The 23,124-nt window shown below is 40.7% G+C and overlaps 2 protein-coding genes, 1 long non-coding RNA gene and 4 other non-coding genes across 8 annotated transcripts in view; 4 read left to right on the top strand and 3 right to left on the bottom strand.

Annotated features, from left to right (window-relative positions):
• The window catches only part of xpot (exportin, tRNA (nuclear export receptor for tRNAs)), a 19,169-nt gene extending 8,449 nt beyond the window's left edge, over positions 1-10,720 (bottom strand). Inside the window, exons 1-12 of one of the 2 annotated variants that reach the window (XM_042077882.1) lie at positions 10,553-10,720; positions 9,250-9,403; positions 6,516-6,598; positions 6,333-6,389; positions 5,446-5,515; positions 4,437-4,655; positions 3,969-4,150; positions 2,390-2,558; positions 1,696-1,932; positions 1,150-1,188; positions 960-1,022; positions 558-682 (exon numbers count right to left, since the gene is read on the bottom strand). In XM_042077882.1, coding sequence (XP_041933816.1) covers positions 558-682; positions 960-1,022; positions 1,150-1,188; positions 1,696-1,932; positions 2,390-2,558; positions 3,969-4,150; positions 4,437-4,655; positions 5,446-5,515; positions 6,333-6,389; positions 6,516-6,598; positions 9,250-9,336 — 1,331 coding nt within the window. In that variant the 5' untranslated portion in view covers positions 9,337-9,403; positions 10,553-10,720. Of the gene's footprint in view, positions 1-557; positions 683-959; positions 1,023-1,149; positions 1,189-1,695; positions 1,933-2,389; positions 2,559-3,968; positions 4,154-4,436; positions 4,656-5,445; positions 5,516-6,332; positions 6,390-6,515; positions 6,599-9,249; positions 9,404-10,552 lie in introns of both variants that reach the window. The other variant, XM_042077881.1, reaches the window with a different exon arrangement.
• LOC121696844 lies at positions 9,535-23,124 on the top strand. Its single transcript, XR_006026328.1, has 3 exons — positions 9,535-9,544; positions 21,568-21,760; positions 23,010-23,124. It is a non-coding gene; the product is annotated as an uncharacterized LOC121696844 (long non-coding RNA).
• On the top strand, positions 11,384-14,528 carry rpl18a (ribosomal protein L18a). Its single transcript, XM_042077887.1, has 5 exons — positions 11,384-11,497; positions 12,465-12,644; positions 12,868-12,997; positions 13,669-13,778; positions 14,378-14,528. The coding sequence occupies exons 1-5, from the start codon at positions 11,480-11,482 to the stop codon at positions 14,468-14,470; spliced, it is 531 nt and encodes a 176-aa protein (XP_041933821.1). The 5' UTR covers positions 11,384-11,479; the 3' UTR covers positions 14,471-14,528.
• On the top strand, positions 12,250-12,379 carry LOC121697958. Its single transcript, XR_006026636.1, has one exon. It is a non-coding gene; the product is annotated as a small nucleolar RNA SNORA68 (small nucleolar RNA).
• Positions 13,344-13,477, top strand: LOC121697959. The gene has a single exon (XR_006026637.1). It is a non-coding gene; the product is annotated as a small nucleolar RNA SNORA68 (small nucleolar RNA).
• On the bottom strand, positions 18,693-18,857 carry LOC121697964. The gene has a single exon (XR_006026642.1). It is a non-coding gene; the product is annotated as a U1 spliceosomal RNA (small nuclear RNA).
• Positions 20,006-20,196, bottom strand: LOC121697972. Its single transcript, XR_006026647.1, has one exon. It is a non-coding gene; the product is annotated as a U2 spliceosomal RNA (small nuclear RNA).

The raw sequence follows: 23,124 nt of genomic DNA, 5'->3' as shown, positions 1-23,124 counted from the left end.
TGCAGAAATGATATGTTACAACAATATTCACTACATGATGATACATTATGTTTTATATGTATTTTATATGTATTAAAAGGTGACGTGTAAGAATTGAGATAAAAAGATCCAAAAAATGAGCTACACGCATCAAAAGAATGAGAAGAAATAAGGGCGATGATGTCATTAAAAAAAAACAAGGTATAGTGCTGCAGAGATATCAACCTGAATTAGCATGCTAAATTACTAGCCACAGCCCGACAGGTGTCATAATACCAGTTTCCGCCATGGGATGCGTTATGCGGGCAACATAACCACCAGCCAAACTGCAATACACGTTTCTCGGTTATTACTCTAGGGTAGACCAACTCACTTTCTGGAGGTATACTGCCCCCATCGTTTATGGAATGTGGAGTATGAATTGATTTTTTGGCGGACATTACACATGCCATCTTTAAGTAAGGGTTGATAATAAAGGCAAATTCTAAGTGTTGCCATAAATATTACTTTGATAACATTTAGGCTTAACAGAGGCCCACTGTGGCCAGTCCAGCCCTGTCCAGTGCATGCAGACTTACTGTAAAGTGTTGTTGAAGACCCTGCGCACAGCCTCGAGGAGCAGCTCGGGGGAGACCTGGGCCAGGCGGTCCAGCAGCATCTTCAGCTGCTTGCGGTACTCCACAAACATGGCCTCGTCCTCCCCCTACGCCAGGCAGAGGAGGGAGAGCACAGGTCAGACAAGGCTAGAAAGGAGCCGATACACAGCAAGGCAGGTTTGTGCCAAAATGGAAGGCATCAGTACTAAAAGTACTGAGGTAAAAAAAATGTAAGGCACCAGTACTAAAAGTATTGAAAGTACTGAAATAATTAAAATGGAAGGTATTACATTAGTGCTAAACTACTTCAGTAGAACTTTGAAGAAAATATTAAACCTAGCAGAAGTCTTCACAGCACCATGATCAAGACCATGAACCTCTTACCTCATTTTCGAAGTTGTACTCGTCATCATAGGTCAGTTTCTTCATGACCGCCAGCATGATTGCCTGTTAAAAAAGCCAACATTAGGAATTACTAAGGAATTAGGAATTACTAATTACTGTAACGTTACACAAGGAAGACCAACAACATGGATAGAAAACATGAGATGAAACTATTTGAGAGTTGCCTTACCTCCACATTAGCTTTCTGTTGGTCAGTCAGAAGCGGAAGCTGTAAATAGCACATTTAATGTAAGTTAGCTCATGTTTCACTCTTCAGTGATTCAATGCCACCTTTCAGCTGTGTTTTCCATCCATGTAAAAAAGAATAATAGTACTATAGACTACAACTACCAGTTTGACATCTAAGCATATTGATTCCCCTCACATAGAAGCACCTGGCTCACATGCATGTATGCATTACATAGCCAGCACAAAACCATAGGCCCTGTGCGTGATAAATACGTAAGAGATAATGGATGACACGGCGTTCGGTTAACAGAATAATGCACGTTCGAGGTGGTAATGCGGCCCGACGTAGCAGTGGAGCGTAAGAGAAGTTATTCACTGCATAGTGAATCCAATTTTTTTGTAGCACATGTCATACTATACAACCAAAGAGCTGTGTGTGGCATTTCATATAAATGCAGACAGAGAAAATTCACGAAATATTATGATTTAAATAATCAGAACCAAAAGTGCTTCCTCTGGAACCAGGTAGACAAATCAGAGGCCCCACCTGTTTGAGGACATGCAGGTACTCGTAGCAGAAGCCCACAATGTTGGCCGAGATGTCATCGTCCTCGTGCACGAGCAGCTGCAGCATGAGTGGCACCTTGGCCTCCAGTGCCCGCAGTGTTTCCGTGGCAACCTTGACGTTGCCTGCCTTGTGGAGCTTGGTCCAGCTGAGCACCAGCGACTGGCCCATGCCGTTGACCAGCCGTGAGAACTTGGCCAGGAAGTCCACATCTTCCTCCTGGAGGAAACCGGTGTGTATGTGTTTGTGTGTATGTGTGGTGGAGGTAGAGGAAACAGAAATCTAATCTTTAACCTCTGCGCTCACAGAAATACAGCATAATGTCAACCAATGACTGTCTTTACTGAATGGTTTCACAATCTTTTGACCACTGTGCAACAAGCTGGTATATTGATTCAAGAGTTTCCAATAAATTCAGAAAATTCTTCAAATGCAATTTTTTCTTTTAGTACAGTACATATCAGCCTCAGCATAAGCAGTGATAACGTTTGGTGTATGACCATACGAGTCATTGACAGCACTTTCAAACTCTCAAAGCTACAAAGGAATCTTCAGAAAAGTCTTTGGTCAGCTTCAGACTCCAATTACTCCAAAATATAAACTTTAATAGTACCAACATTTCAGCCATTTTCTTTTTTTGTTCTCTTATTCAGCCCGAGTCTAACTTGCATCATACCCGTTCCACATTGAAGAAGCCGGCTGACTGCAGCACTTGGCACAGTAGCTCCACCAGCTTGGTTTTGTCAACAGGATCCATGCCTTTGTTGACAATTTCAAACAGGCAGTCGCAAGCCTCCTCTCTCAGGTCCTCCACAGACATCTGACTCAGCAGCAAGTTAACAAACCTGCATGAGCAGACAATAGAAAGGGAGGGGTCAGTACACCTGGTCAAGGGCCCTGATCTGGGGCTTATCAAGCCTATGAGTCAAACATCAAAGAAAATGCTTTCACGGGTAAATTGTGGTTGTAAGTGTTAAGTGTGTGATTTGTAAACACAAACAGGCATGCTTATCTTACAATATTATTTAAGCCCCAAATTCTACACTCACCACAGTCCACATGAGTTATACTGTATAGTCCTGTAGGAAGTTCCTATTGGAAATTTGTTCTCTGCATTTTACCCATCCGTAGGTAGTGTACACACATTCATACATGCACTCAGAGCAGTGAGCTCACTAGGAGCACTTCCACACTAGGAGCACACATACACACCCGGAGCAGTGGGCAGCCCTTAATCCAGCGGCCGGTGAGCAGTTGGGGGTTAGGTGCCTTTCTCAAGGGCACCTCATCCGTGGATGTGGGTTTTACATGACCACACGTAACAGTGAATTTGATGTCAATTACCAGTTTCATCTGGGTCAAGCAGTGAGTAACCATTGTATGCCTAAAACCTGAAATGGCTTTTAGTGATTAATTCTGCCTATAATTTAAATATTACAGTTGTGTATGGTGCTGTTGCTTATAACATTTCTTTCTGGCCTACATACAAAAAATGAATGTATGAATGAAGGAATTTATGCCATGAATATGGACTTGAGACTGTGCGCATGACAATACAGACTAGGGAGTCTGGTTCCTCCTTTGATATCCTTTTAAGTTTGATAGTACATGGCCCTTAAAACTTTAAAAAGAAGTATTTTATAATTAAGATTCTCTCTACTGCACCAGCTACAGAACTTATATATTATGCATGTTTTTAGTGAACAAACATGACAAGAACTGCTGCGTTTCACATTTGGCACAATGCTCTTTAGACAATATGATTTCAACATGTCTAGTCTTTCAGCAATTCTCTTTAAGGCCTGGTGTTGTCAAACATCCATTCCCAATTGTGTGTGTTTTTGAGGCTTTTACTGTTTACACTCCTGATTTCTCTTATCTTAAAGCAACACAATGTTGGAATTCCCCTTGTTGTCAAATATGAATGTACTGAGTACCCACAGCGCTAAGGGGGTACCCAATTTATCAAGGACTAATGACGAGGGTGACATTTCTGGTCAGAGCAACAAAGCTACAGTGCAATATCAGGCATTCTGGGCATCATTATTAACAATCACGGTTCTGTCAATCATGAGTCCGCGTACCATCAAAAGGAGTTTGAAGCCATTATTTCAAGGTAAAGGTTGCTTTAAAACACCAAATATACTATGCATCTGGACCGATTCCAAACAAGTCAAACATCTGGCTGCTCCCCAAAAGAGCACATGGTGTTCCTACACGTTAAGCAGGGCTGGAACAACCTGGGAGGTGCTGACCTGTCATTGGCGATGAGGTTGAGGTCGATCCAGGACACGTAGGCGCCCACCACCTCCAGGCACTGGCAGGTGAGCTCACTGTGGGACTGCTGGTAGGCCTGCAGGATCTGGAACCAGGACTCCACCAGGCTGGGGATGCACTGCTCACGCATGGTGTCTTTGATCAGGGTATTCCGGCGGGTGTCCTGGAGTGAAGTGGAGAGGGGCAGGAGGGGAGGAGGGCAGGAGGTAAAACAGATTTACTGTTATTATTTATATTCCAATTACATTCCATTTCTATTAAATTAAATGCATTTATTTAGTGCTAATAATGATGAAATTGTCTCAAGATGCTTTCCAAAGCCCAAAGCCTAAACATTATGATTATATTCTGTGAGGCACCTTGACCTATAGACCAAAAGACAGACAAACACTATTACTATTACTAGTAGTAGTTGTAGTAGTAGTAGTAGTAGTAGTAATGTTTACCTCAACGGAGTGCATGATGTCCCGGTCCACCACCTCAGCATCGATGGCCATGAGGGTGCGCAGGTAGATGTCCACTCCATGAGGGTTTAGTCCGATCAGAGTGAGAATATCGAAGAAGAACTTAGGCCAGTGGGTCAGGTACTCCCGTACGAAGGTCAGGGCGAACACCTGTGCCGCCTTATTCCGAATGAATGGCTTCTCCTGGTGCACGTTCATCAGCTGCATGTGAGAGGAAGAGGCTTAGTTATATGCTAAGAAAAATGTCACTTGATTGAGAAAGCAATTGCAAAAAAATTCTGGCAGTCATTCATTTGATTAAACCAATGAGATCAGAAAATGCACTGGATGACTGGATGTACATGGTATGACAGTCTGCACGGTGTTGCCACCTGCTTTGAACATTCGCATCTGAAGATATTGGGACAATATTGTTTTGGCTGGTGAATTTTTGATTGGCTGGTGGCAGCCATTTTGTTGCGTGAGCAAAATGAAATTTTAGGAGATGTGGGGTGGGGGTAAGGGAGAGGTTCTATTAGCCTAGTGGAGTGGGGCTACATGCCCACCAAGCTTCACATGCCTCGGGTGTTCTGGTGTCAGGACTGGAATCCTCAACCGAAAACTGCTGGGAGGAACGCAGGGATGGAAAAAAAAAAAATCTATGTGCTAGCGCCGTGGCAGTCCTAATTAAGAGAACGATCCTGTAGAATTCTGCAGATTACATGTATGTATATATGGTGAGTGTTATGGTGTAAAAACAAACAAACAGTTGTGAGTCAAGTAGAGGCCTCTCCCTCATTATGATTATATATATATATATATATATATATATATATATATATATATATATATATATATATATATATATATATATATATATATTATATATATATATATATATATATATATATATATATATATATATATAGAGAGATTATATACATATATACAGTATATGATACTTACTCACACTCACACACACACACACACACACACACACACACACACACACCTGTGTCTGGAGCCACTTCATCAGCGTTTCCCTGATGAGCTGCTGCTGGGCTGCAGTCAGGCCCCCATGCCTGTACGAACACATAACACATAACACATGCAAACATTCTTTCCAGGAACTGGATCCTCCATCAGGCCCCAGTCAGAGGGACCATCCCAGTAACATTGCCTTTCATGCACAGTAGTATGGATGTATGGAAGTGTTGAAAAGCAAGCATGTTAAAAACATCATCTTAGTATAGACGGTCCTATTCAGACATTCTTTGCACTAAGAATGAGTGGTATGCTTAGGTTAATGGCAAATTCAACCTTAGCTTTAAAAACAGAGCGGTATACTACATAGCAAGTTACACATAACCAGGCTCTCTTTGTGCAAGATGGCTGGACAAACCCTGAACTAGCGATATGAGGCCATTGGCAATAGATAATTACTTCATTAATCCGAAAGGAAATGTTGGTACTATGATAGTGGTTATCAGTTGCATTATTCAAACCAGGCTTTAGACTCTGCCTGATTAAAAATGGGAACGCACAGAGCTCCGCCTGTAACGCTTTACAGAAGCTGGTAACCCAGGTATGGTGACTGTTTTCCAAGATAATGATTGGTTGTAGGCTGTACTTTTACACGTTTTGAGCCTTTATCTCAAACATAACCTGCTCCGGAGCAGGTTAAGTTATAGTATAAATTGCTCTGGTGATCTGGCCCCGTCATAAGAGAGCCACCTTCATAACCTTGCAAACCCTGACATTCAGTGCGAGAAACCTCGCTCATCTTGCTGCATAGTATATCCCCCGAAGGTCCCTTTAAAGCATGTGAGAACTAGTCATGGGGTAAACAGATAACGCTCCTGGTCAAACCAGGTCTTTCCCAGTGAACATTGTACTTACCTATATTTGATCTGGTGCTCCAACACTTGGAAGCAAAAGAACTTGACATGGTCGTCACTGTAGGAAGGAAATCACAAACGGGTAAAAAATTAAAACGAAAAAAAAAAAAAAAAAAAAACGGAAAACGTACTGTATTGTTTACAAATAATCACTAATGAGACTGTATTTTCTCAAGCAGTCTACCTGTAAAAGCCTTTAGCCAGAGCTTCTGCACACATCTCCCAGGCATCCTGAGACTCCTTCAGTTGCTCAAAATATGCCAGTGCCTAAGAGAGACAAGGAGAGAGATGCACAGGTATAGAAACAGACAAGCAAACCTGACAAGCAAACCTGACTAACACCAGCATCAGACTGACACAAGCACACGACATTCTGAAGCCACCCACACACTTTGCCCCATGGTAACTGGGGCGTAAATACTGGTTGCATCCAAGAGTTCTTTCCCACTGTACCAAACTATAGCACCTCGGGTACTAGCCACATTAACTCCATGTTCCCATTTTCCACTGTTCATGTGCTGAAACCAGAGCTTGCGGTACTATATTGCTGAATAATTGAACATATTGCATCATATGATGCTGTATGACCATATAGACTGGCTGATAGGGAGTCACTGGTAGTATTGAATATTGTCCAGAGATCATTTTTCGTCTCTTGACACTTATCTATGCTGCATCTAGAATGCATGTTGGAGTATTTCCTCTTTGAAAGACAATGTGTACCAATGTATTGCGCAAAACCCTTTGTAGATACACAATGGACATTGTTAGTTTGGTTCATTGTATTTATATTGTTAATTTCTGTTGCATTTCATCACGAACATCCCTAAGACAACGCTGTCTCAAGTTTGTGGAAAACCACAGGCTCCTAAGCCCACTTAGACTTTTATGTAAATATTTTTCAACTTCTTCCCTATGAGATATGGATGAATATCACTGAGCGGTGCCTTTTGCTGTCCTGGACATGAATAACTCATAGTTTGCCAGGTCAACATGACATAAATGAAAGAAACAAAATTCATTTGAAAGAATTTGTTATATTTGTCTATGCATGTTGTATTCAGAGAAAACATTACCTGGCCATTTTACATGCATTTTCTAGAATTTTTTTTTTTTCTTCTTTTCAGTTTTATATAAAAGAATGCATGATATTTTGCCATGTCCCCATCACTATGCATTAAAGTTTAAAGTGAATAAAACATAGTAAAACCCTAAAAAATATATTTCTTTCCAATTGCTTTCAAATTATTGTTTTGCTAAACAATATATTACTCCATAGTTTTTGTGTGTGCCTGAAATGATTGTCCATCCTGTCGTATTGGGAAATATGCCCCTTTAAGAAAAGGTTACCCTCTCTAATAAGATCAGGATGTAGCGAATCTCTCCAGGTCCACCACAAAGGAACGTAGACATGATCACACCAATGCGTTTATCTGGTTTTATTCACTGTTTGCAGTTTCTCATCACAACAGATGACAACAGTTTTTCTTCTCCCTTCAGTGGTGGGAAATTCACCTGCTGAAGTTAGTGACCAGTTGACCTTCTTACTGACAAATTGTCTGTATAAGCAAAGTCCTTTTAGGCAAGTCCCTCCACTCGGCGGCCATATGGCAACGCTTTTTGGGCACTCATCGGGCATCCATCCATCCAGAAATGCGCGTGCACAAGGCTTAACGACACCAATCTACTGCAATCTTGCTCCAGCGGCGAGATCACAACACATGATTGGCACGATGTCTTCACAACACAGCACTTGATTGGCTCAATGTATTCACATGTCAACGTTTTGCTGCGGAAGGGGTGTGATATGCGTAGACAACTGCCATATTGGCATTACAAACTAAGCCCATGCATTTCTATGGAGGATGTTTTGAGTGTTGTGTCTCCTCATTAGAAAGTCTCTGGTATGCTTACTTGCTCTGCCCAAGCTTAAAATGTCCACCGTGTCGGGACAAAAATGCCAGCTGTGATTTGAATACAATATTTTCATATTATGCAGGTATAACTAACTATACCAAAGTCTCTTCTACAACAAGTCTAGATAGTGACCCAGTGACAGTTTGCTGGGAGTAAAAATGTTAACTGAAGGTGAAAATGTCCACCCTATCATCCACCCTGTCAGAAATCAGAATATTGTCTGAATATTGTCCCATAATTATCTGAAAATAGGTATGGGAGCTCAGCTAAAAGATATCTCCACAACTTGAGTATCTGCTGCTTAAGATAAAACATAAAAAGAATAGAAAATTAAGACCAAAATGGCAATTGTGAGAGGTGAATGGCACTCTCCAGTGATATCCACCCATATTTATAGCCATGAGTTGCAAAAAAATTGCAATACAATTGCCAAGGGAAACCTGTAAACATTAGATAAACATTTCATCTCTGATTACATCAGGCAACTCGTAATCTGTAAATGAGAGAGGACCAGAGCATGATAGACAGATATCACTCCAACGCCGCATGATATACAGAGGTCACCCCAACGCTGTCTGATCAAACTGAACACTGAGCTTCATTCAAATCACAGGTAGTCACAGGATCAGTAACTTCATGCCAATGCCAAAATAACTGTTATTTATAACCACTAAAAGAAATAATCACACGCAACTGGCCAGTATAAACAGCAACATGACTGATCTGAAGAAAGATTGGTAGATACTGACTGCTCATCAGAGCAATGATCAATCTACCAGAACAAGGCAGTCTCTTAAGTGAAGTAAAGCAAAAGTACCATCAACGAAAATGAACCAGTGATTTATACATCATAGAACATTTATCAAACTCCATGATAAATGAAAGTAGACAAACTACACTGACAACAATTCAACCAACTTCCAATTGTGACCCATCATGCAATGAATAGAACTATCATATACATTAGGGATGGTATACAAAAACACAGCAAACATTCTTACCCTTTGTCGGTAACAAGCATCTGCATTTGGGTTCAACCCCAGCAGCGCTTGCTCATCCATGATGACTGGTGCAGACTGGCAGGCCATCCGTGGGTTAGCTAGTCTTCAATTCAGGTTCCCTCTTTTCCTCTACCAAAAGGCAGATCACACACATCTGGGGATGGGGAGGGAAGTGTACAGGGGGGGATTTACATAATAGCATGTCACTGAATAATGACTTTCTCTGATCACCTGCTGGTAAATAAAATAAGGGCAACACTCTGAAATCTCATTCACTGCTAAATGATTTAATCAAGTTGCCTCCTGTGGATAAACAGCTTAACTTTCAAGCTTCGAGTTTCAACCTTTATTTCCAGGACAGGTTATACCATAACAAGCGACACAATAGCGGCTACCTGTATTGTCATAGGGATTGCCACTAGAAAAGCAAGCTTATGTAAAAACAGAGCCTCTGCGTTTCTGCGGAGTTGTTTTTCATCAGCTGAGTCTGAACCAACACCATCAGCATAAAGACTGCCACTTGTGAGTGATCAAACGTATTGGTGAAATGGGGTAGCTGTTCATCATTGGCTACACTGAATTGGAAACAATTGCCAACACTGGTTGCATTTTCACTGATATGATGCAACGTCAACATCCAAGTTAGACAGCAATGCCTATTCACGCTAGCGCTGCCTTTGGCAGAGTGTGACCAATGAGATGGCTAGCCAAAAACAGTCACACCAAAAACATAACTAACGTTAGCTCTACTCTTCACTCTGCTAACGCACAATTCGTCCACGTTCACATAACAGTCTATCAATACATAACGATGGTCCTCCTTTCACGACAACCATGTTATCTTTTAAATAACTTTTCAGCCGCAACACATCAGGTTGGCTTTCTCGGAAAGTTGAACATACTGAGTAGCTAGAACTTAGCAATTAGCTAATGTATTATAGCTTGCTAGCATCATGCCTATGTGTCACATGCGCCTTCACTTTACAATAACGTGGCATGGCGTGCAAGTTTCACTAATATAATCAGTGTACGTTCGTGGGATATCACCGGCATACCTGCTAACCAACACATCAGTTGAACGTTAATAATGCGTTTGTGGATGCGTTTGTGTATTTAGGTAAATACAACTCCGGCTAGCTAACGAGCTTGCTAGCCAGCTAGCCACAACGCACCGACAGCTTTTTCTCGCCTATCAGCACGCCTCTCCCTTTCACATTGTGTCAAAAATGCTTGGCAGAAAAGTTTAAAAGGTCCACATGACCAAAGGCCCATTTGTAGCCATGATAATAGAATGACTGTGTACCTTATTGTCGACTTTAAGGAGTCATCCCCCGTTATTCGTAGTCCCCAGTAAAATGAATACTCCAGAAAACACAACTAACGTTAATGTTGCGTTGACGGTCCGGCTTGGCGATTCTCTAGATTGCGGCGTGTCGGCGGCGGCGACTGGAGCTCAACGGAAATGGGAACGTCACATTTACCTGGGTCACGACCGCAGGAAGAAATTCCCCGGTGTTTTCGTCAAAAGCCTACAACAAAGATACTTCAGTTTAATTTTAATTTCATTTTAATTAATTTTTGCTGTATCAACCATCTTTGTACAAATATACATTCTTTGTTTTGTCAAGATTTTACTGTAGTTTTATTTTATTGTTATTGAATAAACATGGCTACCTGAGATTTCACTTGATGTTATCTGCCGTGATTCCACCAGAAAATGTGTTGAAAATGTTCGTTCTATCAAAATGGTCCATCGTTATTATTATGCCATTATGTCAACGTGCAAATATCAAATTACATGTACCTAGCCTTAACCCTAAATGCCCCTTTGCAGAAATAAAGTATGTGATCCAGTCTATTTGTGATGTATGTAATAAACCTAATGAAGAACATTGACTTGAAAATTACTTTTTAAATGAATGGGTTGCATTTCTCTTCTGTATGGGTTAAATGTTTTCATAACCTGTTAGTCTAAGGCTGTATGTAATACTGTATTTTCATTAACATAATGGTATGCTGTAATAGAGCCTAACTTGTAACGCTAAAATGTAAAAAAATGCAGGAATTTCTTTAATTTGTTAAATTAACAAATAATGAATTACTAAACTAATTGCTCATCAGTAGTTCAGGAAAATACATAGGCCTACAGCACCGCCCTTTCCCAAGCCTTGACGTAACGATTCTCCGCCCTTCTACTTCCTTTTCACAGTGGCAGTCAGCGAGAGACACCATGAAGGCGTCTGGCACAGTATGTAAAATTCGTGAAAACCTGCAAATATGTGTCGTTGAACTATTTTTTTTGTCAGCTGTTACTGCGTAAACATTTGTTAAACATGTATATGTCTTTGTATCAGTATATTATTGTATAGACAAATGTATCAGGCGAATTTAATACCTGGCCCATCCATGATTCTAACATGGCGTCCCGGTGTCGTAGCAAAAGCCATGTGGTGCTTTGAAAAACTTTTGTCAAAATCCTATCAAACCATATGCCTTTTTTAGTTCCAGTGCCCTGTGTTAGTGGTTCAACTCTTCATTCCATCTTAATTTTGTAGATTCAATTGTGTTTTTTTTTTCTTCTCTCTAATGTATCGGAAGGGTAGCAAGCCACATGCGCGTCGTGGATAGTCTCGTTTAACGCTAACTAGGCTAATGGCGAACGTTAGCCCACTGTAGCGAACTAACATAAGAGCTTGTTGATAGAAGTGTAAATCTCGAGTGCGTGGAATGATGTGGCGATGTAATGGTTCTTTGCACGTTATTTCATAAGAATAACTGTGGTGGTGTTAATATTCGCGTACAATGCTGTGCAAAATTACCGTGTACGCGATGCTTTAGTTAATGTTAACGCTAATCCTAACATCAGTTGAGCTAATGTTGCCATAACAGCTAGCCGATAACAGATATTAGTTTAGTCACAAAAGTAAAAGTCCCCACATGGAAGTTGTTATTGGATGTTATGTTGTCGCACATGTGTAACTTACATTCATTTGTTGATGTGTAGCACCCAAACCCAAGGGTCATGTCCAATTAATGATGTGATCTAGCGTGGTGTGCTGATAGGAAAAAGCACCTTGTCGCCTTTCGGATACTGATGTGTTCTAGAAAGTGAATTCAAGGTCCTACACTTTTGACACGTGTATGTAATGCATTGTGACTGCTCCATTAACATCCACTAAATGCAGTTTCTGTTTCCTGTCTCTTCCTGTTTTCAGCTTAGGGAGTATAAAGTCATTGGGCGCCTCTTGCCCTCTGCCAAGAACCCTAACCCTCCCTTATACCGCATGAGGATCTTCGCCCCTAACCATGTGGTGGCCAAGTCCCGCTTCTGGTACTTCGTCTCCCAGTTGAGGAAGATGAAGAAGGCTTCAGGCGAGACGGTCTACTGTGGACTGGTGAGAACTTAATACAGCTTTGTGTAAGAGTGGTAGAAAGATCAGCTGTAGGTAAATTCTTACTTGTAGTTCAATTCTTACTAATCGTTACAGCGTGAGGTTCTTGAATTGTTATAAAAGTGTTAATGTTGTGTTGCTTCAGCAGAGAAATTAACTATTGATTAGTGAGGTGTTTTATCTTAGTGTCATTTTATCATGTGTTATGTCCTTTCATTTCCTCCAGGTCCATGAGAAGACTCCCCTGAAGGTTAAGAACTTTGGCATCTGGCTGCGTTATGACTCCCGTAGTGGAACTCACAACATGTACAGAGAGTACAGAGACCTGACCACTTCTGGGGCTGTTACTCAGTGCTGTAAGTGTGTCCTTGGAGTTGATTTCTGGCTGTGCACTTACTATTAATACGGTTGGTCAGTGCTTATGCATGTACTCACACAGTTGGCCCTGTTTAATATTGGAATTGGTGTCTTGCTATGCACCTATTGGTGGTCATGTACAGTTAGTGTAAATTCTCTTGCCTCAGGTGCAGAGAAACAAAGACTTGGCAGTTCATTCATGGTTCCTTGGATCTTTGAAATATGAAGTCTTAAGTCCATATTTGTGCTTCAAGTCTGCGGCGTGTTCCCAAGTGAAAAGCCCTGTTTGGATATTTCTCAGTAAACTGAAGTTAGACCTTCTTGCTCTGATTTGACATGGGCATTGCTGCACACAAACCCAAGGGTCATTACTGGTCATTTGTAATGCTCCTTTTCAGCGTGTGCACAAATTGAAATAGGACCTTGTCGCCTTCCACTTGCTGCTGTGCTACTGGAAGTGAATTCAAGGTCCAACATTTGTGTTCGGTAACGTTCATGTGTTAAGCATATGTGCCTAGTAGAGACAGCTAAATTAAGTTATTGTTTTAATTCCGTTAAATGTGATGTGTGAAAGTGCTCAGACTTAGCTGGTTGATGCTCACATCCATGACCTGGATTGTCAGACAGCCCAAAAGGTCACTTCCTAACCTTTCTTCTCTCTGGTGTTCAGATCGGGATATGGGTGCACGCCATCGTGCTCGTGCTCACTCCATCCAGATCATGAAGGTGCAAGTGATCGCAGCCAACAAATGTCGCAGACCTGCCATCAAGCAGTTCCACGTAAGTTTCAACTCTGACTGTCTCCCTGTGAAGTCGTCTGGTCCTTTTAAGGAATTTTGCTTTTTAAATTGGGTAAATGGAAGTTGAAATTGACTTTCAAAGCAGTGCTTTTCTAAATGGTACTATTAGAACTTTTACAATCCTGTACTTAGGCAAGCTGATGCTCTATAATCATGTCATTCATAACTTGTAATATTGGTCCACAATGCATATTGCTATATGGGTGCATCACTTTTGGGTGACTGAGACTTGCATGAAGGGCTCCCATTATTTTGATGGGAGGGGCCTTGAATATTCAGTGTGCTAAGCGGGTCTCTCACTGGACTGGCCTTACGGTTGCCGGCTCTAGATCAATAACTCGCCACAAAAAAAAGCCAAGTTCCTCTTCCAGATTACAAGCTTTCCATCTTCAAACCTGGCGGTTTTGAACTGGCAACATCAGCTATCAGCTTATCAGCTGGGCAGCTGTTATTAACTGCAGATCAACTTTGTGATGTGAAACTTGGTGACTGAAACCAGTAAAATCTAGAATTGTAGTTCTATCTGAAATGGGTGACTACAATCTATGTGGTCCTGAATATCTCTCCTGAATTCCGCAGGACTCCAAGATCAAGTTCCCTCTGCCCCACCGGGTTCTTCGTCGCCAGCACAAGCCCCGCTTCACCACCAAGAGACCAAACACCTTCTTCTAAAGTATATGTTGATGCTTTTCAATACAAGTTGGGGAATAAAAAAAAAAGTCACAGAAAATCTCGAGTCAATTTGGTTTTTTGCACATTATAAATTGTCTTTTTTTTAAGAAGCAGTACAGACTTGTATGAACAGGCAAGTTAACTACCTGAATGGGATTTAGAAACCTGCATAATAGCAGTTGTCACTGATGCAAAGTGGTAGTGGAGTACAATTATTTCGTATGAGCTCTGCCATGGGCATATGACTGATATGTGGTTTTTAACAGTAGTAAACATCCAAAAGATCAATTCATTTTCACTGTCCTCCTTCTAAAACTACCCTGAATATAAGAGATTGTGGATTACAACCGGGGACTTTTTTTATTGACTGAATTGGTTATGTTTATGACCTGAAACACTTTGGGTCATTTGATTTGTTACAACACCATATGGGTGACAGTCACTCTGGAAATGCAAATGACATCAGCCACACTGGTTCCAGCCTCAGAAGGACTACTTTGCTGCTATCAGTGAGTTGAAAGTGGAGTTGGCCTCTTCAAAGGGCCAGATTTGATCAGAACTTAAATTGACTGCATTCTTCCATTCACGGGTGACATACAGTAGCACCCGTAGCTTGTGTATTTGCTAGTGTATTTCTGCCAGGCAGCAGGCTAAGAACCAGCAGAACCACAAAATCAGATTGCCAGAAATCACAGTTCAAACATCCAATTATCACAAAATCTGAAACCAGCCAATATCTACACAAACTCAATCCAAAGGGAACAAAAATTCCAGTTTACCCTGTGTTGTTCTATGGCATGATTTTGCCTCGCCACCTTTTGTGATCCTAAAGGAATGGTTTAATACAGGACTATTGTTACCAGTTAAATGCATCAATGGAATCTTTGCATCATTGTCTCTCGACTCTTTTGATAATGTAGTCATCATACATATTTATGTAATATTTATTTAGCATCTTTCAAAGTGCTTTATTATATATAACAAAATAAAAGGATAATTCAAATTTCAATGAATATATAGGAGAATGATTCATTGCCATCTGAACCTCTGTGTTTGGATCTGTGAAGGGTCCTACGTTACTGAGTGACGTTCGATTAGTTGATGGTCAGGGATGTACAGTATTTCTGATACATGTAGGCTATTTAAAATATGAATAAACAATATTATTTTGGAATTTGTATTTGATTGGGATGATGGAAATGCCTTCATATTTTGTATCAAAATACTTCAGTGTTTTGTATTTTTGTATTTTTAAAATGCTGCAAAATACTTTCTGAACAACAACACCTGAAATTAAGCAAACCCATGGTTTTCTTTCAAACACAACGTTATTACATTGAACAGACCTATTTTGCCACAGCAATTCTGAATTTGCCAATTCATTTATCCAACAGAATCATGTAAGATCAATGTGAAGCACCTAAGTACTGAATCATAAGGCAAATGAACACATGGGATGCCTTGGTGTTACAATTTTATTGTGAGCCTCTGTACGAAGAACACTGAGATAACCATGCAGCAAAAGTTTTCACATTCGACATCAGCTTTCGATTTTTGATATTATTCACATTTCTAACCAGCATGCATTGTGTTCAACCCAGCTCTTTCACATGCCAGCAACGTGCAGGACTAACTGCAGCCAGGTCCTCTCCATGTTCGGCACGGTACTGAAAATGGATTCCAGCAAAAGGGTATGTCAAACAAAATACAGAGATACAAAGGTTGGAGTATTGTTTTGTGTTTATTTGCTTAAATTCAGCAAATGAATTAAAAATTCAGCAAATTCTAGGCTGTGTGGCAAGGGTGCGTGCCCTGCTGAAGATAGATGGATATACTTCATTCATCCCCAAAGGAAAATGGCAGTGTTCCTACAGTCATACAAACACAACACTCACATACTGTATATTTATAAATACACTACCAGTCAAAGGTTTGGACTCCATTATAGACAGAATACCAGCTGAGATCATTTGCATTGTTTATACTCAGGGCAGCAGTTTTCAGATTACAACGTCAGATTATTACGTCCAACAGGGAGGAGCAGAAACGACCAAGCTGGACTTGATGAAAGCAGAGTGAGCCTGTTCAACACCTAGAATGGAAGACACCAAAAAAGTTACATTACATTGTCAATAAGGAAACGTGCAGCTCACAAAGTGACCATAACACACACACATTGTGTGTGTGTGTGTGTGTGTGTGTGTTTGTCATGTTCAGGTCCAAAAGTGCAGCATGGCCCTCAGGTTTAAGTGATGAGTGGCATGGCGTGAGGGTGCTCGGACGCTGTGTCTGGTGGCAGAGGACAGCACCGTTGCATGTGCCCTTCATGATGTATTATAGAAGGTAAAGATGGCCAAGCGCTATGCACTAAGCACCAGACATTAGCGCTCTTCCTTGGTGAAACTACTTTGGTTGCACTCGGGTCAAACTTCTCGCACCAGTTAGGAGAAGACCAACATCCAAAAAGCCAATGAGACAATCTACTGGATTTTGAAAGCAAGAGAGGCTAGAGCAAGAGGCTAGAGGCTACCAAGCAACCATCCACCAAGACCACCTCCGTCTCAACAGCAGAGTAATCTCACGACACAAGCCAGCAGTCCTTCCTCCGCCTGACTACCCTGTGATGGAGTAGGTTCCAAATGCTCAGTATGGCAGGGACAATCCTGCTTAAGGAAAGGACCGACATGATGAAGCCACTTTCATGGTCTTAACCAGCACTGTACTCTAATTCGTATGTATTCGTACATACTTGGTCATTAAATCAGATTCTGATTCACTGCGGCCTGTGCTACTGCAACCACTGAGAAAAACACCTCACCACCTCCAGGAGCGCCTGCAGGAATGAAATGGTACACACACCCACCTACAGAACGAAACTTTCAAGGCGTTGATAATATTTGTCCATTTCCCAGTTAGGTTCGTGCATTGGTCAGCTAGAAAGTAGCCATACTAACAACATCCACATGCAATACCAATTTTGCCTACCTTGTTCTTGCTGCTTGCCCATCTGAAATGACTCCTCTAGTTTTGCAGTCTCCTTTCTGTTTTCGTTGTTTAAAAAAAAAAAAACGTGTTATATCCACGATAAGTCTTGAGTTGAATTAGCTTATAACATTGTGTGCTGATAACCAGCAACTATAGATAAAAGAAAACAACAAGTAGCCTAGCCTACAACTTCTGTAGTGTGCATGCTTATTCCCTTTCCTGCTCAAACAAAAGGTGTGTGCTTGCATATAGTTCTGCATTAAGTTGAGTTTGATAATGTGTTTACAAACTTTACTTTACAGAAAATTGTAAATAGCCTACTGTCATGCTGTTAATGGGATACTGTGCAGAGTTGGGAAGTTATGCTAGGCCAATTTGGTGTGAATACACCACACACAGGGGAAATTCGCTCTCGTTGTTGAGTAGTCTGATGGTACGCACAGTGCGTATGGCCGTACACCTGTAGGCGCGCCTGACCACCTCAACCATCACCAACCTTCTCTCGGCATCTAACAGCACTGCCACCTGAGTTTCTATCCTGTAAAATTAACAGAAGAATTTTTTGTAAATATGGAAGCTTCTTATCGCAAACTGCACATCTTAAAACAGAGTTTTAATTAAATGCATTCAGTGAATTTAATTCGCTCTTTTATTATAGTGATCTGGAGCAATGACCCTGTCTGTTTCATCTCTTTTTGAATACTATTCATACTGCACATACACATATTCTTACTAGTACTATTATGTAACTGTTTCTACAATACAATGGCAGTGTTACTGCACTGCACATATCATACATATACGGTTCATACTGAATATCCATATAGATCATTATAGTTTTTCTTATAATATTCTGCTGTTAATATTATATATATTATATTTATATTACACTAGCTCTCTGTTTTGTTTGAATGTCAACAGAAGTGACGTTACCCCGCCATTGCTGATACAACCTTTAACAGATCGGATCATAAATTGCCATAGCAACAAAGAGAAATGACTGAAGAATTTGTCATTGGCTGGTAGTTGGTATTGAAATATATCTTGGTGTTTGTTGGTCTACACCAAAGGCTTGCTGTATGATTGGGTATGTTGTTGATCAGATCATAAATGGCCACAGCAGTGAAGGGGATTGGCACCACACCACGCCTTAACCACAAACGCTCTTCGAATAGATTCCTTCATGGTGCATGCATTATATACATCTCTATATTAGATTCTTTTTTGACACGTGAATCAGGGGAGAGCGCGAACGCAGTCCCCCACTACCATAAATTGTGCAGTTGAGATTCCCACATTTGGGGAATTCATACAGGTCAGTACCCGCCGAAGTGCAATGGCAGGACCTCGCCGTAGATGAACCACCTTCTTGATCATGGTATCGTCCCTGCCAGGTAAGTATGCTTTCTTGAATTCGTCTCGTAAGACCTCATTCAATGCTATAAGTTTCACCTTAAGGGTAGCTACGGTAGGTTATCTTTGATAAAACATGTGGGTTGTATTCCTAATGTGGTGCAACTATGTGGTGTAAAAATAAAAGCAAGGAATTCCGCTATATTTCATTTAAAATAGAAAATGAAAACTATTCATCGTGATGCATCATGGAACCACACTGCATTGTCATTGTGTAGTAATGCATTTGCTTAGGCTACATTCACCTTCAGTTGGTACAATATACATCGAATGGGATTACAAGACAAATGTTTAACGACGTTTAATCAAGACATAGGGCTACTGTCATACTGTCTGTTGCTACAATGCCAACGTTTTACGTCCATGAGATAGCCTGCCAGGAAAACAGCTGGAAGACTGGTAACGGTGGAATCATTCATAGAATCATTCAAATGTCCCGCCTTTGTAGCCTACAATCAAGAAATGTTCAAAATAGTGTACGATGTGTTTTCAGATATATTATACATTGAAACTTACAGTTGCATAGTTTTGAACTGCATAACGTTAGTCACAAATACTTGATATTAGGTTTTAGATAAAATTTTACTCGGTTATCATCGAAAGTTTCCGGTGCAACCCTTTGAAGATTCCGACTGGCACAATTCACCGATCCGATCTCTGGTCCTCCTGAACAACTAGCCTACGCGAAGATCTTCATTCAGGCATGGCAGAAACATTAGAAAAACGCAGTGCTTTTACAGTCCTGATATAGTCAACCAACATAAATAAAACTAATAATCAAGGGCATATATAAAACAAGCTAAAATTCTCAAAAGGACAAGTGCAGTAAATGTAGGCCTATATGATCTGCTTCTATAGATGTCATCTACTAGACGAATAACCGAATTATTCACAACACAGGTTTACATCCTTGACAGGTTCCTACCAAGGGCACAAACCACTTCCAACAATAGTTTCCCCGAGCGTTATGCACAACACATACTAGGTTAAGCCTTATATTAACGCACAGCCATCGATGGCTAAAGATTACTTAAATTTACAGCTTTAAGTGACATCCGAAAGTGATACAGCGTATTCATTTACAACCTCTAGTAACCATTACAATGTTATTTTCCACATGTATTTTTCCCCGAGGGGAGTGAGTGCACCGTTCCTGGAGATACTGCAATACCAGGTCGATGCGTGGAGTGGACGGAGCAAGCCCCTATTCCATCTCCCTGTTCCAAAAATCAATTTAATATATGGTCCCCGGGTAGGGGACGTATCAGATATTAAACTGATAAGAACAGATACTACACTTGATCTTAGCCAAAAGGCCGAGAAGCGATACCGAACAACCGCTAGGGCAACGTGTATGGTTCTCTGCTCTAAATTTCATGAGGACGGGTGGCACACACAACCACACATTTTCAAAATCCACAGTAGGCCTACTTAACTATTATTATAACAAACTTAACATTGTGCTTTATATTCTCAAAGGACTTCTGTACTGCAAAATGATAGGCCTAATACACGGGCTATTCTGTTAATCACGTCTCAGGGAGGCCATTATCTTAACATTTCGTATCGTCCAATCAAATTCGAGAATTTGGAAAACACCATGCCACTTTATTTATAAACCTCTTCATGTCTGAGGATTTTTACTGAATATCAGATTACAAAATACGCACGGCGTTCAATAGCCTAAACGCTAGGCTACTACAAGACTAAAATGTTTTTAAATGTAGGCTATCAGATAGCCTTGTACAGCTTTACTCCACCAAGTGGCAGCAGACTATATCACAACTAGGACACATGCGTGCATCAAGTTTCTCGTGTAAATCGAACAAACTTTTGAACGAGGTAGCATAGGCTAATAAAGTGGAATGGATTTGACATGGGCGTCGGAGCTATTAACAGTTTTATAACAGCACTGATATTTCCAACTATCAATTATAAAAAGTGCTCGTAGAATGGCTCCGACGCCCATGTTTACACACCGGATTAAAATTTAACAAGAAATAGCAGAACTAGGCTATAGCCTACTAAAAGGCGTTCAGAGCCATTTCTAATTGAAAACAGCAGGTGTCCATCAAAACCAAACTCTGTTTCCTAAATCTTGTCCAATCGCACTGAAAAAGGATGGCCGATTGCACCTGGCCGAAAACCGTGTTGTTAAGCATGTTCTTAAGTCAAAAAATCGGGTAGCCCGTTTCATCAGGCCTTTTCCACAGGTTTATATTATGAATGCAGACTGCATGGTGATTGATTAATACACCTGTGGAAAGGGAAACCAATTATAGGCCTAAGCGATTTCGATTGGAAAGAGTTGCCCTAGGCTACTACTTTCTGTGTTTTTCACAAACTTTTCATAATGCACTCCCATCCCACAGCTGTGAAATCCCCCCCACGATTAAGCTAAATATGGTAGGCATAGGCCTACGTCTTAATTGCTTAATTGTATGTTTTTTTTTTTTTTTTTTACCTGAGACCCAGGCGCGTCGTTAGACCTGGGCATTCGGGGCTAGCCCCGGATCTATGGGCCGTCAACAACAACAACAACAAAAACTCTAATCGTGAATGAAATAAATAGCCCCGTAGAAGAGACTTTTGTGTCCATTGTGTTTTGTGTCCATTGTGTGTATTAACAGCAGCGCAAGAAAATCTGACGTGATCTGGGCAGGTTAGAATAATTTGTTGCAAAATGTTGCAATTTTAAGTACCTTCTCCTCTACGCTATTACGCATTGATGTTTCGTGCTTCTACTATAGCCTTAGCGAAATAAGTGTACAGAAGGACAAATGGATATTAGACGTTTCTTTAGAAAAAAAAGGGCAGAGCAGGGACAAGAAGTGGAAACTCACAGTGTGTCATCATCTCCCGCAACCCAGGAGGACATTTCGATCAGCTCAGGTTCTATGGCGCGGGAATCGTGCCTAAAACCTTCCGACCGTCCATCTGATCAACCAACCGATCGACCAACCGAACGTCATACCTCCCGCCTTACTTACATGTATCAGAATAATTGCATTTTTATAAGCAGCCTACATATACCTACATGAACTTACACGTATCCAACATGTGCCCAGAATTGTTGCAACATGTACTTATTCTGTTGGAACATGATGGATACATGTAGGCTTGTGTTGGAACATGAATACATGTAGGAACACTGTACAATGTTGAAACTTCATTAAATGAACATTCATTAGTCTATTTGTGTCGTTATTAGTGAAAAGCTATTGCTATTGTTGCTTAAACTATTATGCGTAATAACCATCGGCAAAACAGGACTATAACCAATTATCCGCGAGATATGAGAAATGCCATAGGCTGGCCTTACCACATTTTCTCTTTCTTACATCAATACGTTATGGAAGCATATGAGCCCACTTCAAATCTCCAAATATGTGATTATGTATCCTAGCCTATAGGCTAAGTTTAACAAAGTTTTATGGACAATATCTTCGGACTGCAATTTGAATAGATTTTGCTGTGCTGTACTGTAAAAGTAGACCTACGGCCATTTCTTAGAGTGCGCTTGAGATTAACATAGCCTAAATACTGTAATGTTGACACTAATAAAGATACGTTTATAAGTGGGCTAACAAATGAAAAGTGTTTTCAGCTGAAATGGCATGAAGGCTATATGTGGACCGCCTGGACCTTTGAGCAAAATATCAGCAGACAGAGAAGCCCTCAATGTAGCAATGCAGACTGTACCTGCTTATCCAACTGTGGGTCGCCAGTCGAACTGACAGGCTTATCATAAATTCGCATTTATTTCAATTTGGCTATAGGCTACGATTAAAGTTCCAATGTTCAAAACTAGGCCTACCTGCAATATGCTGTCGACACTAGTTAACCACAATTTGTAGCCCTATTGGTCATGTTAAGCGTTACTTGCAATGTGAAAGTAAAATCTAAGACAGTAGAAAATCATGTTTTTAATTTAATGAAGTATTTAAACATAATTTTCTACTGTCTTAGATTTTAGACAAACAGACAAAATGCACCAAAAACAAAACCCCCGGAGAGGTAGCTACACATTTGTTGTTGCATGATAAAGCAATGAACGTGCTGGTAGGCGTTTGACATGACGTTTGATGGATCCACCGGATGGTAGGAAGGGAGGTTTTTGGCATCATTCCCGCGCTATAAGGTTCGTGAAACGCAGCCCTCAAAGACAACATTGATCAATGCTGGTCTGATGTTACTAGCTAGCAGGCTACCACTGCACCTCACTAACTTGAAGGACACTTTGTTTGAAAGAGACA

Source organism: Alosa sapidissima, chromosome 22 (assembly GCF_018492685.1).
Source record: "Alosa sapidissima isolate fAloSap1 chromosome 22, fAloSap1.pri, whole genome shotgun sequence".
In the NCBI taxonomy this organism is placed as follows: domain Eukaryota; kingdom Metazoa; phylum Chordata; class Actinopteri; order Clupeiformes; family Clupeidae; genus Alosa; species Alosa sapidissima.
This window is presented reverse-complemented; position numbering and strand designations above follow the sequence as displayed.

Coding starts and splice junctions, on each gene's coding strand:
- rpl18a (XM_042077887.1), top strand. Junction 12,998..13,668: donor TGGGGCTGTTACTCAGTGCT/GTAAGTGTGTCC, acceptor TCTGGTGTTCAG/ATCGGGATATGGGTGCACGC. Junction 13,779..14,377: donor CTGCCATCAAGCAGTTCCAC/GTAAGTTTCAAC, acceptor TGAATTCCGCAG/GACTCCAAGATCAAGTTCCC.